The 15159-nt window shown below is 43.1% G+C and overlaps 2 protein-coding genes across 6 annotated transcripts in view; one reads left to right on the forward strand and one right to left on the reverse strand.

The window, feature by feature from the left end:
* Window positions 1-499: 499 nt before the first annotated feature.
* MRPL50 (mitochondrial ribosomal protein L50) lies at window positions 500-3714 on the forward strand. Of its 2 annotated transcripts, XM_054186307.1 has the most exons (3): window positions 500-612; window positions 1379-1765; window positions 3453-3714. In XM_054186307.1, the coding sequence occupies exons 1-3, from the start codon at window positions 527-529 to the stop codon at window positions 3523-3525; spliced, it is 546 nt and encodes a 181-aa protein (XP_054042282.1). In that variant the 5' UTR covers window positions 500-526; the 3' UTR covers window positions 3526-3714. The 2 variants fall into 2 exon arrangements, with proteins under 2 accessions (XP_054042282.1, XP_054042283.1); XM_054186308.1 differs by lacking the exon at window positions 3453-3714 and having other exon boundaries at window positions 1379-1899.
* Window positions 3715-5665: 1951 nt separating this feature from the next.
* PLPPR1 (phospholipid phosphatase related 1) overlaps window positions 5666-15159 on the reverse strand; it is a 137094-nt gene continuing 127600 nt past the window's right edge. For all 4 annotated transcript variants that reach the window (XM_054186304.1, XM_054186303.1, XM_054186305.1 and 1 more), the window contains 3 exons: window positions 11217-11393; window positions 9094-9225; window positions 5666-7110 (listed from right to left, as the gene is read on the reverse strand). In XM_054186304.1, the coding sequence (XP_054042279.1) occupies window positions 7078-7110; window positions 9094-9225; window positions 11217-11393 (342 nt within the window). In that variant the 3' untranslated portion in view covers window positions 5666-7077. The remainder of the gene's footprint in view (window positions 7111-9093; window positions 9226-11216; window positions 11394-15159) is intronic.

The following is a 15159-nucleotide window of genomic DNA, read 5'->3' on the forward strand; positions in this document are numbered from 1 at the left end:
CAGAGGTGTCTCCGACTGGAGCAAGTGGAAAAGAGGAAATCTGCTGAATGTACTACCGTGAATCAAAGCAAGGCTGTGTACAGATGAAGTGTCCTCACTTCTAACAATGAACGTCCTTCCAAAAAACAGGAAAAGTGATAGTCTCATACAACCGTGTGCCTGGATCAGAAATGTGGCCCACAGAACAAACTCCCTGTGAAAACGGGCTGGCTGACAGCACCGGCAACGCCACACCCCAAAAATGGGATGCAAATCTCCACAGGCAACCGCCAAGAGATTTCGATTGGCAAAAAAGCCACACGGCGCGCAGCGGGTGACGACCTATGTCCCTACCTTATGTTTTTAGCCCACACGGCCTGATGACAAACCTCCCTCCCGGCCGGACTGAGGGGGCGGTGGCCGTTGACGGTCACCCCCGAGCCGCCCCCTCAGCGGGACTACGGCTCCCGTCAGGCAGTGCAGCGGGCGGACGGAAGTACGTCACTCCCCCGCTGGCTGGCGGGAAGAGGCTGGGCCTCCCCTCAGCATGGCGGCGGTGGTTGGGCTGCGGGTGGCGGCATGGCGGCTGGGTGTCGGCGTTCCGGCGCGCAGGGCGTTTTGGGGCGGCTTGAGGTAACGGCGCGGGAAGCGGGAGGGAGGTGGGGGGGGCCTTCATGGCGACTGCCCTCTGCTTTGGGGGGTGCAGCGGTCGAGGCGCAGGCCTTGGGGCGTGAAGGCCCTCGCCGCATCCTTGCGAGCGGGCGGGTGTTGCGCTGCAGGGTTAGGTTTCTTTTAATGCTCTTAATCTCCTTTGGTAAGGGAAATTGCTAGGTGCGGAAGAAGAGATGTTTCTCGGCAGTTAATGGGAATGAAAAATGGTCGTTTCTGGGCAAGCTTTTTAGGTGAAGCCATACTTGCGTTGTTGACTAGATTGTGTCATATAAGCAAATCAGGTAACTTGTGCTAGGCTTCAGTTTTCTACTTAAAACTAGTGATCGGATTCATTTTATCTGTGGGCACTAATTTTTTTTATAGTAGTGGTTATTTTCTGTTATCCTTTTTTTTTTTTTTCACAGCAGATTAGAAAATAGAGCTATAGCTGTGAAAACAAGTCATTAAACTGTTTAAAATTTTATTTATGCTCTGATGAATAAAATAAGCTAGCCAGGTGACTGCTATATAGAGACAACCTATGTGGTGAAGAGCATTTGGGGAAAACCAAAGGTCTAGTCTATGTATTTTTATTCTTGCATGTGTAATGAACCTGCTGTGTCCACAGGATGTGTAAACTCTCTACAGACTAGGTTGATTTGATATTTAAAGACTATGAATAGATATGTGCTCTGACTCAGTCTTAAGTAGCCCAGAGACTGAAAATACTTCTGTCTGGTATTAACAGGAAGGAGGAAAAAGAAGTAGAAGTAGACAAAGTAATTCCTCAAGAGAAAAGTGAACCCAGCCTGATCTGTCCCCCACCACGGAGCAGGAGCTATCTTCCCCCAGAGGATATACAGAGCTGTATTGAGTCTCACGTCAAGGAGGTTTTTGGACCCTCACTTCCTGATAAATGGCAGCAGACACCCCTCAAAGAGAACAGGTTAAAGTATCGCCTCCTGGCTCAGCTGGCAGCAGAACTTGGTCACGCTGTCCCCAATTCACAGCTCCACCTGATGCGCAGTGCTGAGGATGTCTTGAATTTCTATAGCACTCCTGTGAAGGATGCGTCCAAGTTTGATGAACTGTGCGCTGCAGAGCTACCCCCAAACCTGAAGATCACCTGGCAGCAGTGAGTCGCGCTACGAAGCATTGCTTTGGTTTGTCTACGCTCCTAAGGCAGGTCGGCAGAGCAGAAGCAGAGCCCTTTCCTTGTTGTATTGACCGAATACATAAATATCACTAATAAAAGTTCATTTAATTGTCTTTAGGTTTCATTGTTTCTGTTACTGTATATGGAAAAAAGAGCAGTTGTTGTGAAAGGGTGACGCAGTGTGGTCAGTAATGGTACTAATGTATGCTTTCTGGCCTTTACTGCGCTGCCCAACAGTTACAGGGTCCATTGGGGATAAACAGAGCAGACCAACTCCCCAGTTTCTTCCCTGCACCTCATAAACTTCTTGTCTTTGCTTCTGAACTGTGTAATGGGCTTTTGCCACTGCAGTTTGGCTGTGTCAGGCGCCCTGATCAGCTTGGCCACCAAGACTAGCTGGGCCAGCAAACTCTTGGGGAAGGAAGGGGAGGTAAGTGAGCACCTTGTTTTCTTTTTTGTTTTCTTTTTTTCTAAAAGCCATCGCAGGTGCCATTTTAGAGAAAACCTCTTGTTCTGCCCAAAATTCCTACATGAAAATAGTGCCAAGTGGAATTCTGAAATCTCTGAACTCAGTAATGGTGGACTCCCCAACACCACTATAAAAGCAGCTGCCATCAAGGCAGCTTGTAGAATTCTTCCATGTCTGTTGAAGGACCCTGTTTTTATAAGTTCTGTTGCTCCTTCTAATAGCTATTAGTTAGTTTTTCATATATGTTAGTTATATGTTAGTTTTATGTAGCTGTGGAAAAACATGTAATAACTATATGTTAGTTTTTCTCCCTGTGTAACTGATGATGTAGGTTTGCTTTTAATCAGAGGAGGCAAGCAGTGAAGTCAGGAGGACAAGAAAATAAATGCAACAGCCTGAGAAATGCCTGGTACTTTGTGAATGTTTTCTACAAAACAGGTTGTTTACAGTGAGGTTAGATTCTGTACGTGTGATATTTCTGGGAATGATCCAGAAATATCGTGGTCATACCCTCGCTCTGCTGAAGCCTGGCTCCCCTGATTTCTCTTAGCCTATGAATACCTGAAGCATGCTTAGGGACTGCTGCTTTTGTGTCTTACAGTGCTCAAGTTTCTTTATTCAGCGAACTTCTCAAGTGCTGCTTGCTTCTTATAGCTTTGAAGAAATTCAAGAAACCCATTCCTTTCTTCTTTTGAGTCCTGGGGAATGACAGAATAGCCTCAGTGTACTACTACATGTTCCATTGCGAGCTGAACGTGAGGGAACTGTGGATGTTTCATGGGTCACTGTGGAAGGATGGCTGTTCTTAAATGCCTTCCCTTAGGAAGGGAAGTAGCTTATGGAAAAACTCAGTGTGATAAATAGCTAAATCTGTGTCATCTTTTGGAGGTTGTTTGGGAGCAATGAATTGGAAGTATTTTTTTTCATGAAATTATGTCTTCTTTCCATCAAAGGAGACGCTTATGCCTCCTTGTTTTCTCTTAGTACTCATTATCTAAAAAACCACTTTCAGTGGTAGTTGCACTCTCTGCTCATTCCCCACCTTCTGTGTCTTTCCCAGCATATAACACAGTCAGAAAACAGAGTGAAAGAATACTGAAAAACAGGAGGATGGGCAAGAAACGAGCATGACAACAGCCTCACAAAACAATTTTGCGGTGTGTGAGCTGAGTCAAATTGCTGTTTCCCTGTTCTCAGGTACTTCAGTCCCTCTGAGGTCCAACCTTCGCGCTTCCAGCTGCACACCCGTGTGAGAAGCTGCAGGGACTAACCTACAAGGGAACATGATCAGACATGGGTGTTTGAGATGGTAAACTTAACTGCTTGTAACAAGCTGAAAAAGCAGAAGTCTGAAATGAGATCAAAGTCTTCCACAGAACACCTGTGCCGTGGGAGGGCTTAGACTTCTAGGTGCTTAAGCACTTTTTTTTAATCCTTGGCGTTTCAAAAGTACCTAATTTCTATTGAATTAAATTAATTAAAGCTCTGCCTGTGCATTTGCAGAAGGGCTCATCTTCATTTGTTTTAGACAGAACCAGTAGAGAAGATCAGAAGAAAGTGTAAAGAAGCCAGGTTAGGAGGGTATTTCTTAACGGAGAGACGGGATGCCAGGCGGGGTGGATGTGAGTGACGGAAAGCTGTGGTGCGCTATGAAGAGGCTCCTGCACATGTAGAGCCAGCTGAGGGAGGCTGTCCTACACCAGCGAGGTCTGCCCATTCAAGTCTGGGGGAGGACAAACATTCCATTTCTAATGCTGACCACTGGTTTCCATGAGATGTGCCAATTTTCTCTCCGTACAGGTACTCGATTAAGACAGGGGCAGGTGTTTTTCTGTCCCCAAGAGTCACATTCCAGAGCCTTCGCACAGCCAAGAGGCACAGTCCACACACTGGGAGGAGCGAGAACAGGTCCATGGGGGTACCCACCTTCCTGTCAGATGGGAGTTAGTGGTGGGGCAGAGGGAGGCCACAGCCATCCAGCTGGGTGACCCCCCCAAGCAGACATGGTCAGACGCTGCTGCCAGTCACCTTGGTTCATACCTGAAGTGCATGGAACTGTACACAGTCCAAGGGCCATACGTCTGTCCAAAGAGGTGATCCAACTGCAACGTGTTTATTTTATGCAGTTGGTCATAACACTGCACTACAGAAGCCACTGTTAACTGCTGAAGCTCACTGTACACAGCACGTAGAGAATGATGTTCCTCACAGCAGGAACTAAAAAAAAAAAAAAAATAATCCAAAGGCTGCCTAAAGACTGATTTTTCACTGTGTCACAGATTCTAGGAGGTGGACATGCATTCCTCCTGCAGTGAAAGGCACCTGGGAAAAGCAGATGTGCTGTTAGGTTTAGTCTTCCTGTGCAGGGGGTTATCAGTCAACTGGAAAAGGCTGATGGTACTATAGGCCAAAATTTAGCTAACACACAGAGCTGGCCAAGAGGAAATGCAGTGAATATTGCAGTGAACAGCAGAGGAAATGTGTGACAGGCTTCATCCAACCAGTCATCCAGAACTTAAGCACCTGCAAACAAGCATGCACATCCCTGTGGATCTGCATCTACCTGCACACCTCTCCTGCCTTCTCCTTATGTACCACACCAGAGAAGGGGGCAGGGCTCACTTGCTTATTTCAAAGTGGAGAGAGGTGCCTCTCACCGTGCTGCACTGTAACTGGAAGGATAAAGCAGTCCTTCAGGAAGTGGAAAATCAAGATGCAAATTGTTCTTCAACCTGGAGATTGGAGAAGAAACTCAAACCCACATTGTCCACCTTCAGAAAATCGCCTGCCCCATCATGCTGGAGGATAAGCAGAGGGGGAACAACATCACTACCAATTCTGTGGAAGCTACTGACCAAGAATGCAAGATTCTTGCTGTAGTATCAGCACACTTGGGAGGAATACATCCCCAGGGACTGCAACTGCAAAAACTATGCTACAGAATATAAAGTTTTTATCTTAGAATTCATCCCCCTGCTAACCCTTTGCAGTATGAGTGGACTTACGTGCTGCTGACCGGGGGTATTGATTGGAGTATTCATTGCTGTCATTACTCTCCTAACACAGCAGAACTCATCCAGCAGAAATTTTCCCTGTGGAATATGGATCAAAGTTGTAGTGAGGGACCCAGAACACTTATTGATGGTTCCTCGTGGTCACAGAAAGCCTGCATGGCCCAAGTCTGATCCTTATATTTCTAAGACTGAAGCAGACATCAGCAAAGTCATAAGAAAATACCAACCTGGAAGAAACACCGCAAGACCAGACCCAAATTTTCTTTGTGTCACAGGCAAATGACAGAGACCAGGCTACACATTTTTTTTTTGTTAATTTTTTTTTTTTTTTGCATCTGTTTTGGAAAAAATATACAAAAAAAGCCAAGAAGAACCAACATGGAAATGTGAGGTAAACATTCCAGTAAAAGTACAGACAGAGGCTCCATTCTTTAAAGGAGACACACAGCAGTTATCACCATGCTAGAAGAATGAGATGCAAGAAAATCCTAGAAACAGTGAAAAGTCATGTAATGAAGCCTTTGCCCCTTCTAGCCATTGTAAACAGGCTCTTTTTTGTTCTTCCCTGCACCCCCCCCCCCACTTTATTGTCTTTTTATTCCTTAAACAAAGTTGTTAAATTGTAAAATAGCAGTTTTTATATAAATTCTGTTCGGCAGAATTTACAAAAAAGCAGACTGCTACCATAGACTGTGTCAGTTTTTTTACTCTTTTTTTTTTTAATTTTTTATTTTTTGACTTGCCAAAGCCCCTCGGTGAAAACTACACTGTCGGGGCAAAACTGGCTTCTTGGTTCTGCCAATTTGAATGCCAAGAAATGCCACTCCACTGAAGAAGCGGTGTCACTTTTCCTTTGCACCAGTGTTAACGAGTTACCCCACAAATCTATGATGAAGTTATGAAACACGTAAAGCCCAGCCGCAGCTCCACAGTGGTGGCTGTATATCCCCATAGTCAATTCCTGAAGCCAGGTTTCACTGGGAGCTTTAGCTGGGCCTCGGGGAGGAACGGAGATCTAGGGAGATGATATAGTCAGCTCACATGCTATCAGCTACTACTATAAATTTTCATGTCCAGTCTGTCTATATTGCAGACTATGTTGTTTTAGTTATTCTTCAATAACTAGCACAATCACCCACACCAGAACAATCAGGCTTTGATTCAGTAAGATGCTTAAGGGCATGCTTCAAGTCTGCCCTGCAATCTGGAAACTGGATGGCTAACTAACTGAAGTCCATAACGCTAAGGAACGCTTAAGTAGCTCACTGAATCAGGGATGGACGTTATTACTTGTTGATAGTATCACTCGGGTTAGATTCCTGATCACCATTATTTTAATATGAATTAAATATATGCAATTACTTCAGACCTATGCTGAGCTTACTCAGATCAGAATCTGACCTACTGGTAGAAGCACTTCTTATGGTAAGAAAAGGTAAAAGTGATTTTTTCTTCCCCCCCCCAAGATATATAAATTCAAAAATGAAAAGAAAAGAATTGTGTACAAATATCACATAACAACATCAACAATGCCATAGATGTAGTTCCTCAGTGCACACTTTAAACAAGAAAAGGGTTTTTTTGTTCTTTTTCTGTTTTGCTTTTAAATTCTGGCATAATAATATTAAAGCTGACAAAAAATCAGGGCAAGCTACATCACTTCCTCATACAAAAAAAGTACAAAACATTAGCCTCTAACTAGACATAACATAATACTGGTCATCACAGTTAGACATTTAGTAACTGTGTGTCTTGGAGTATTGTACTGGAGGGTAATAAAAAATAGCTTCTGTTGCCAATCTTCCATCTCAGGTTACTTCAGTCATAGAGGCAGAGTGATTCTGCAAAGAGGATAAAGCAAACACGTGAACATTTGTATACATTTTGGCACTTAACATATCCTAGTGTGTAAAATGCATGAGAAAAAACTTCACTACTCAAATCTGTTGCCCAGCTAATGTAGGGGTTTATAATGAAGAGATCGCTGCAAATACGACCTCTGTCTACCCACGGTGGGTGATGCTGAACTCAAGCCCTGCTTCTGGGCGACGAACGCTCTTCCTAACAGGCTTGAAAAACGAGGTGACACTTTTTCAACAGAGACTTTCAAACTGGGATGGATCCTGTCCAGAGGGACATGTCAGTACAGGCTCAAGCGCTCCATACAGTCACAGGCAGTGGGTCTGTCAGTCACAAACAGCCTAAAAGACTAAAAGTTTAGTTTCGTATGTGTGTAGATCCTACACAGTTTGATACTACATACATACAGAGCCTAAAATCTCACAGAGGTGAGGTCATTATGCCGAAACACAGGCAGCCACGGATACACAGCAACACAGAAGTCCTCTTTAGGTGGAAACAGTGTTGATTCCACCTTCTTGGAAGCCAATGTCCAGGACTTCAGTGGCAGTACTGAGTCATCCTTGGATCATGCTGCGTTGGCAGGGTTTATGTGAGTGCAGGGCAAAACTAGAGTAGGAATGCATGCAGAAATCTGCATATATCTGCAAATCTCCTACAGCTGAAGGAACAGTAATGAGCAGCCACTCAAGGACTTGTTTATAATAGATCCACAATAGGATCACTTTTTTCCCAATCTGCTCCTGCATGGTAGATGTATGGTCACTTAGAGCCTGATACTCCAAATCTGAAAAAATCTTGTTGATTATAGTGGACGTAACAGTTAAGGCCTACTTGCGCTTCACAGTCCAGAAGCTATAAATAGCTGACTAAGCAAAATTTTTCTCACAGCCTAAGAGTATTTTCACCTGTTCATCCCTTTTGTCATACACGATGCAAAGTGGATATATAAGTAGCACTTAGTTTCTGGACTGCAAGTCCACCAAGAGAGCAGTTAATGCACCCAGTTCTGTAGATTTAGCTGAAAGTCTTCCAGCAAATCTTTGCCTAATCAAAATTGACTTTTCAATTAAGTGAATTACGTATTTCCAAGGGTTAGAAACAGTGTTTTTCCCATGTTTTTAATTCTTATGTTCAGTTTATTTGTCAAAGAGCTTAACACAAGTCACTATTGATCTTGCCATACACCATATACGCAGGAATGACAGGCCATCTAATAAAGGAAGTACAATTTAAGAACAAATAAATTACACCAGGGCATTTCAGATAACTGACAAGCTACAGCTTCTCCTTGTTCCCAGAGATTTTTGGCAGGTGTCATTTGCTTGTCTGTTTTGAAAGGCCTGTGTATGATTCAGTTATGCCAACACCAGCCATTTGAAGTTAGTAGTTTAACAGAAACACCACAAATTATGATGTTCCTGCTAACCTATTTCTTAAAAAACTTGGAAGAATGTTATTAACTTCTCTTCTGATGACTCAGAGATAGAAAACAGTATGTGATTTCTTCTTCTTATAGAAGACACTGAACAGTAATAAGGATAAAAAACTAATCTCTATAATATTTTTCTGGACAGCATAGTTTATCCTCAGGATTATGAATGTTAAGAGTAAATCCTTAAGACATCCCAAAAGCATCCCAAAGTGTAATTAGAATTATCTTTTCTCTCAGTTTTCTATTCTTCTAAGCAAAAGTTTGTTGTCACAAATGAGAGGCAGAGGCATGTGAAATCCTACTGCTTTAGCTTTGGACATGCACAGGCGCAGAAGATCTACAGTGTTTAGTAGTTCAAGGGATAAATGCCTTAAAACAAACTCTCTCCTGATGGGAACTCACTCTGTTCAATGGGCTTACTGTTAGGAACAAAACCAGCTCCCTGGGTAGTTATGTATATAACTAGTCTTTAGTCTGCCATAACAGAAAATGTGCTTGGTGATGGTCGGGGTAAGAGGATTTACAGTACCTGTGCACTCAATGTCTCCAGAGGACTTTCCACTCTTGGAAAAGCCATTAGCGGCATTCCTCGTGGATCTTCAGGCTTCGGTTTAGAAGGAGCTCCGTGAGTGCCTTTAAAGTTATGGACAACACATATCCCCTGTGTAATGCCAAAAAAAAAAAAGTAAGGTCAGTATGTTCTGTCCCCAGGAAAAACTCACAGGAATCACCATCAGGGGTCTCACAAATGACAGTTTTTGCAGATAACTTAACCTGGGTTTTGGTTCAAGGCATCATCTGTCTCAGCTTTGGGCTATGGTGGCCCAAGATGGGTGTGGTGGACTGCCTTGGTAAATGGGTTCATCTGGCCTGTGATCTGAGGTGATGAGCCATTCTCAGCCTATCTATGTTTTATACAGCGGAGACTCCCATGTCTGCTTTATCATCACAGAAATGTGGACTACCCCGATGATGTATTTTATTGGCCAAATATTCCCTTCAAACTCTGACTGTCATTTCCAAACAGTGAAAACAGCTCACTGGATGGTTGAATCTGCCTCTCATCTGTATGACGTCAAGCTCATTTAGCACCATTCTTGCATACTTCTGGCACAACTGCCGCAGTGTTTATCCTACAAGCCCTTCTTCCCTTGTGCATGACCAGCCTTACTGCCGGTAACCACCCACATGGTGATGCTAGTAAGAGGAAACACACATGGCAGGCTGGGACTTGGGAATACAGTGGAGAAAAAAAACCACACAGGAGCTGACACATCTGCTGTCAGAGTGATTCCTGCAGCCAGCTCCTTGCTGGCTCTGTCTTTTGCCGCTCTTTAGACCTCAGGAAGGAGCGGGCTGCAGCCTGGGTGAGTCTTATGCCGGCAGCAGGAGGCTCACGCTCCCCTCCAAGCTATGGGGAGACCCCTTCCACCACTCTGCAACTGGGCTTGTGAACTTGCAGGGTGGCAGAAGGTCTGCAGGGCCAAAATGTGGCTGGGAGCAGGCTGTCACTGCTAGAAAACGGGACGGGGAGCACATAGGTTGTCCTGACCAGATATACGGGGTGACTGCCTCTTATGTTGCATGGGCTAGATTTAAACTGCCTTTCCCAGCGGGAATCAGACAAACTACTTACATGAAAGCTAAGGATATTCAGGTCAGAGGTGGCAGACTTCTTTTTATTTAAAGGGAACACAGGAATAAATGATATGCAAAGGTTTGTTTGTTTGTTTGTTGGGTTTTTTTAAGTACAGAATAGAAAAAAAAAACAGTGACAGGGCAATCTGGATTTAAGGGATCTTTGAAACCTAATCCCTCCTGATTACAGGGATAAAGTGTCTGTTGCTATGCAGTGGTTAGCTTTGAAGCATATTTTGATTAAACGGAACCAGGCACATTGCTTGGTAATAGCGAGAGTCACCTTGACTGCTGTGTGGGCAAATCCTCAGCAAGACATCCCTCGCCAAACAAAACACTTAAACCACAGAGCCAACAGGGGAGTCAGTAACGCTCGAAGTCCAGAGAGATGCTGTTCCTAGATTCTGTGGAAAGGCCTCTGACGATACATTTTAATACTTGTAGTTATCCTATGAGATGGCGAACAATTTCAGCTCAACTCCAAATGCTGCAAAGGGAGGTAATTTTGTCTCCTGGGAAGTTTGTCTTGACCTTCCTATCACACTTCTTTTATGGTCTGAAACAAAACGGGGAACCAGGGCCACTGCTTGGAGCTCCAGGTAACACCCTGTATCCTACATTTTTGCCAGATACCAGGCCGACAGTGGGGTTTTGCTACACAGGCATGTCAGAGAAGAAGTCTCAACCATGCCTCCCTTTTGAAATTAGTTGAAATCTACACCATTTTCAAAGCATTTTCCAGGACAGGTCAAGTAAGAACATGTACAGGAATCAAAATAATCCTGAAATACAGACAACGCACAAATGTCACCATATTCGCCTTATTAATTAGTATCAACCTGATTTCATATTACGATTTTCTTTGGTGATACCTTTAATTAGTTAGGGCTAGAATTAGTTCTTACCAACTAGATAAATCAGCTGCAATAGGCCACAAGAAAACAGTAATTTTCAATGTTTTGTTTTTTAACTGAGGTATTTTTAAAAGCGATGTAGAAGGACTGATGGGCTTACCAGAAACAAAGCTACAGCACTCCCCAGGATGAAGCCTGCGATCACGTCCGAGCAGTGGTTTCGATACTCAGAAACTCGATTTAGCCCGGTGAGGAACGCAGCACACAGGGTACCCAGACACAGCACGGGTTTGGCTAGCCTGCTGCTCTTCGTTTTAATTGTGCTTGTGATGTACATCTGAAACAAGGGCCAAGCCAAAAATGAAAAGGTGCTCTGCCAGAAATGCATCTTGTTCCACCCAGACACATCCTAAGTCAGCAAGGATCTGACAAAACCCATAATTCGTTTAAAAAAGCATTGGGAAATAGAGGAAGAGGTTTAAGGTAATTCAGAGAATACTTTGAAAAGAACAAAACGTACACTGTTAAGTAATGCTTCGGGACGTCAAAAATCCCATCAACTGCACTTACATACTGGACTTTTTCTCAGGCTGTTTTACTGACTTCCTAACTTGTGCAAGTACTTGCTCATGTGCTAGCAAACATTCACTGTGAATGTACATGACTAAATGCTTGCAAAGAGAGTCAAGGATTTATGTTTATACTCCTGCAGAAGTTGTAATGTGCACATGATGGAGTGCCTAGCATCCACATGAACCAGCTGCTGCAGTTTCTTAAGTGGTATTAAGTTTAGGAAACAGAGAACATTAAAGAGAAACCATTCCAAACATTTTCTCTGCAAGATGAAATGAAACACAAAATATGTGAGAGATTTTCTTTCAAGACAAAGTTGATTCTGAAAATGTAATTCCAGAGCATGAAGTTTCACTGTGCTTTGAATATTTTTTAATGAACCTCACATGTTTTTGCCAGTTTGTATTTTATTTTAAATGCATTTTTGACAGAGAGAGTAAAACCATGTGGGTCATAATTACCAGCCAGTCATTAATTCCAGAGCCACAAAATGACAAAGATTAAGCAAAGCAAGCCTGATGGCAAAACACTTACATAAAATCCTTTTCAGCAAGGAAGTATGGATACCTGCATGATTTCCAAAGCTTTGATAAGCAAAGCAAATACATCAAATACGTTTGCCAGAACTGCTTCCCTTTTACTCCCATGCATGAAACAGAATCAGGAAGACACATTTGAAAAATTAATTTTGTTCCTATTACCAATTGGCTGGTAAATAAACCCGATTCACATAGTGTAGATCTGATCCAGTGAAAATACAAGCACCTGTTCTGCTGCGGAATAGAAAGATTATAAAACATGGAGGTGTCTCTTTCAATGTTTAATATCAAAAGATGCCATTTTATTTGCAAAGAAAAAAATGGTCTCCTAATGTAAAAATAAGTAAAATCACCAAAGCTGAAAACATTTCCATTCTTGACTCTTTTTCCATTGTCAGAATGGAAATACGGCTTTGTTAGTCTTCTGGACAAAAGACTCTATAGAAAGATCCTTATTGTTTTAATCCCATCTTCAATGACACCACAACTGGGATCTCTGATGTGCTCTCTGCAGGTCACAAACATCATCTTTCTCTGGGATGACTCTGTTCCTGTGGAAGGGCACTGCTGAGCGCTTTGCCAGGGACAGCACTGAAATCCAGGCAGGACTGTGCAGGATGGTGGAGACCCGAGGCTTGTTCTCTTTTGTTGCTGGTGCAGCAGCTAAGGACACCATGCCGGTCACACTGCCAGTCTCTGGACAAGACTACAATGGCTTGGCTGGGGCGAAGCTGCCTCGGGATTTTCCTGTGCCTGCACTGAAGGAAGTCTGCGAAGGCTTGGCTTGGTGCTTCTCATTGCAACTACTCCTTGCACAGCTTACTTCGCACTCCACCATCTATTTGGCAACCGTGGGCAATTATTTTACTGTATTTTAATGCCTGTCCTTGATGAGCCGGGTATACAGAGGTCCCTATGGTCTGGGGCATAATTTCAGGATCGAGAAACAGAAATCAGATCCATTCTCAAGGTCACTCTACTCATTGCCTTTCATATAGTTCTTTATTCTGCTGTATTGTGCATATTTTTACTCTAACTTTCTCTCTGTCCAGATTTCTCTTCCCTTCTCCCTGACAGGGCCATCAAACATCCCTACAGCCAGCTTCTCCTCACTGGCTGGCATTAAAAAAAGTTAGCCCTAAACCCAATTCCATACATAAGTCTAGAAGAAGGCAAGGGATCCAGCAACCACCTCTTGGAAGGGAAACAGACTGGCCAGAGAAACTGACCAGGGGACGGCAGATCTGACTGCCTTTGGGCCTGTACCCAGGCAAAATTATACTTTCACCTACCAAGAAACTGCAGTACTAGACTTCTAACAGCTGAATTTGCCAGATCTCTGCCTGGGAAAGTGAAGTTTTCTGCCCTTACATGTGCTGCTGAGCACATAATTTAACGGTGAATCCAGTTTGTGAAATGGAATATTACGGTGTGTAATAGCACTGGGAATGGAACTACGCTACTCGAGAAGTTCCTGCTTGCTTTGTTTTTCCAATCTAATGCCTGACTGCAGCACGTGCCTTGAAGTGACAGCTGGAAACCGAGCACTAGGCGGCAATCTTGCCCCAGCCTTTGCTGGTAGCTTCAGCTGCACCTGACTTGTCACCAAAACTCATGTTCTTTGGCAACGATAGGAAAAAATATCATTGAAGGGAAGTGCCACTGTGTGAATAATTACCGCCCATCCTTTCAACTTACACATTTCTTTTAGCAGAGGTGAATTCAAACGAGCCATAGGGAGCCGGATTGCTTTCCTGTTCCCCACCAAAGCACTATTACAGTTTACGGCATCCAAAGGAAAAGTATCACCTCTATATTAACAACGCAGTTCTGCTGTGACAGCTGCAAACCCTGGCTGTAGGGAACAACCCATGCATGCTTGTTTTCTTACAGGAATGAGATGAAGCTGGATCTTTGGGTTACCCACACGGGAGAGTTCTCCTCATTACAGATGGGAAGTATCTAATGTATCTGAAGTTTTACACGTCTTGGCAGGAAAACGTAAACTTGTAGTAAAAACATTTTTAGCAACAAGGGTAATTAACCATGGAAACAGATTGCCAAGGGAAATCTGTTACACCCTCATGAGGAGGGCTTAAAACAAGACAAACATACCCAGAAGGTATGCTCCAGTTCATCCATAAATCACACACCGAGCTCAGAAATAACTGGGAGAGCTTCTCCACTCTGGTCAGACTTTCCAGTCACTATGGTTTGATCTTTATTGTCCTGGTCACTAAAGCCAAGATATTTTTTAAGTTTCTCACAATCTGTTTACCCTTTCACTTAGAGGACGTTTTCAAAGCCTTGTGTAAGAGCCCAGTATCTCAGTGAAAGTCACTTACATTTAATTTCCTACACGCAGCAGGTGTTTTTTAAAATTTCCCATAATGCTATTTATAGGATAAATTTATTTACAAAATTCTAAATGTCAAAGCCAGTTAGTTGATGGGTGGGAGAGGGAGGAAGGAACTGAAAAGAAAAGATGTGAAGAAAATAGAATAAATCATGTTAAAAAATAAACTACGTATGATTTACCTACATAAATTATTTATTTCGTTTCTTTGCTGTGCTCTTATCAGTACACTCAAGCAGTGTATTTAGCAATGTGCAATGTGTGATAGTAGCATTCATCCTGTGTGTAATTCCTTTCCCATTTTTTTCAGACAGACAAAAACATAGACAGTCAAGGAGGCCTTTTTGTCTGCAAATTTAAAACAGACATACATACCTGTGTATATATATGCAAATATATGCTTATATATATTTAGAGTGTATGATATATCTATGATGAGAAAGGCAGAGTGGAAGAAGTCTGTCTTGTCCTTTCATCAGAAAGTGCGGAGATTTGTGATAGTTTATTTTCCTTGGGAAGTTCACAATTTCATACCAATACTGGAAAATTCTGTGTCCTACAAGCTCTACAGACAATCTTTTCCTTTACCACAGAGATTTCTACAGTGAGAGAGAAGCGCAGCCTTTGACAATGGT

The sequence above is a fragment of the Rissa tridactyla genome, chromosome Z (genome assembly GCF_028500815.1).
Source record: "Rissa tridactyla isolate bRisTri1 chromosome Z, bRisTri1.patW.cur.20221130, whole genome shotgun sequence".
NCBI classification, from domain to species: domain Eukaryota; kingdom Metazoa; phylum Chordata; class Aves; order Charadriiformes; family Laridae; genus Rissa; species Rissa tridactyla.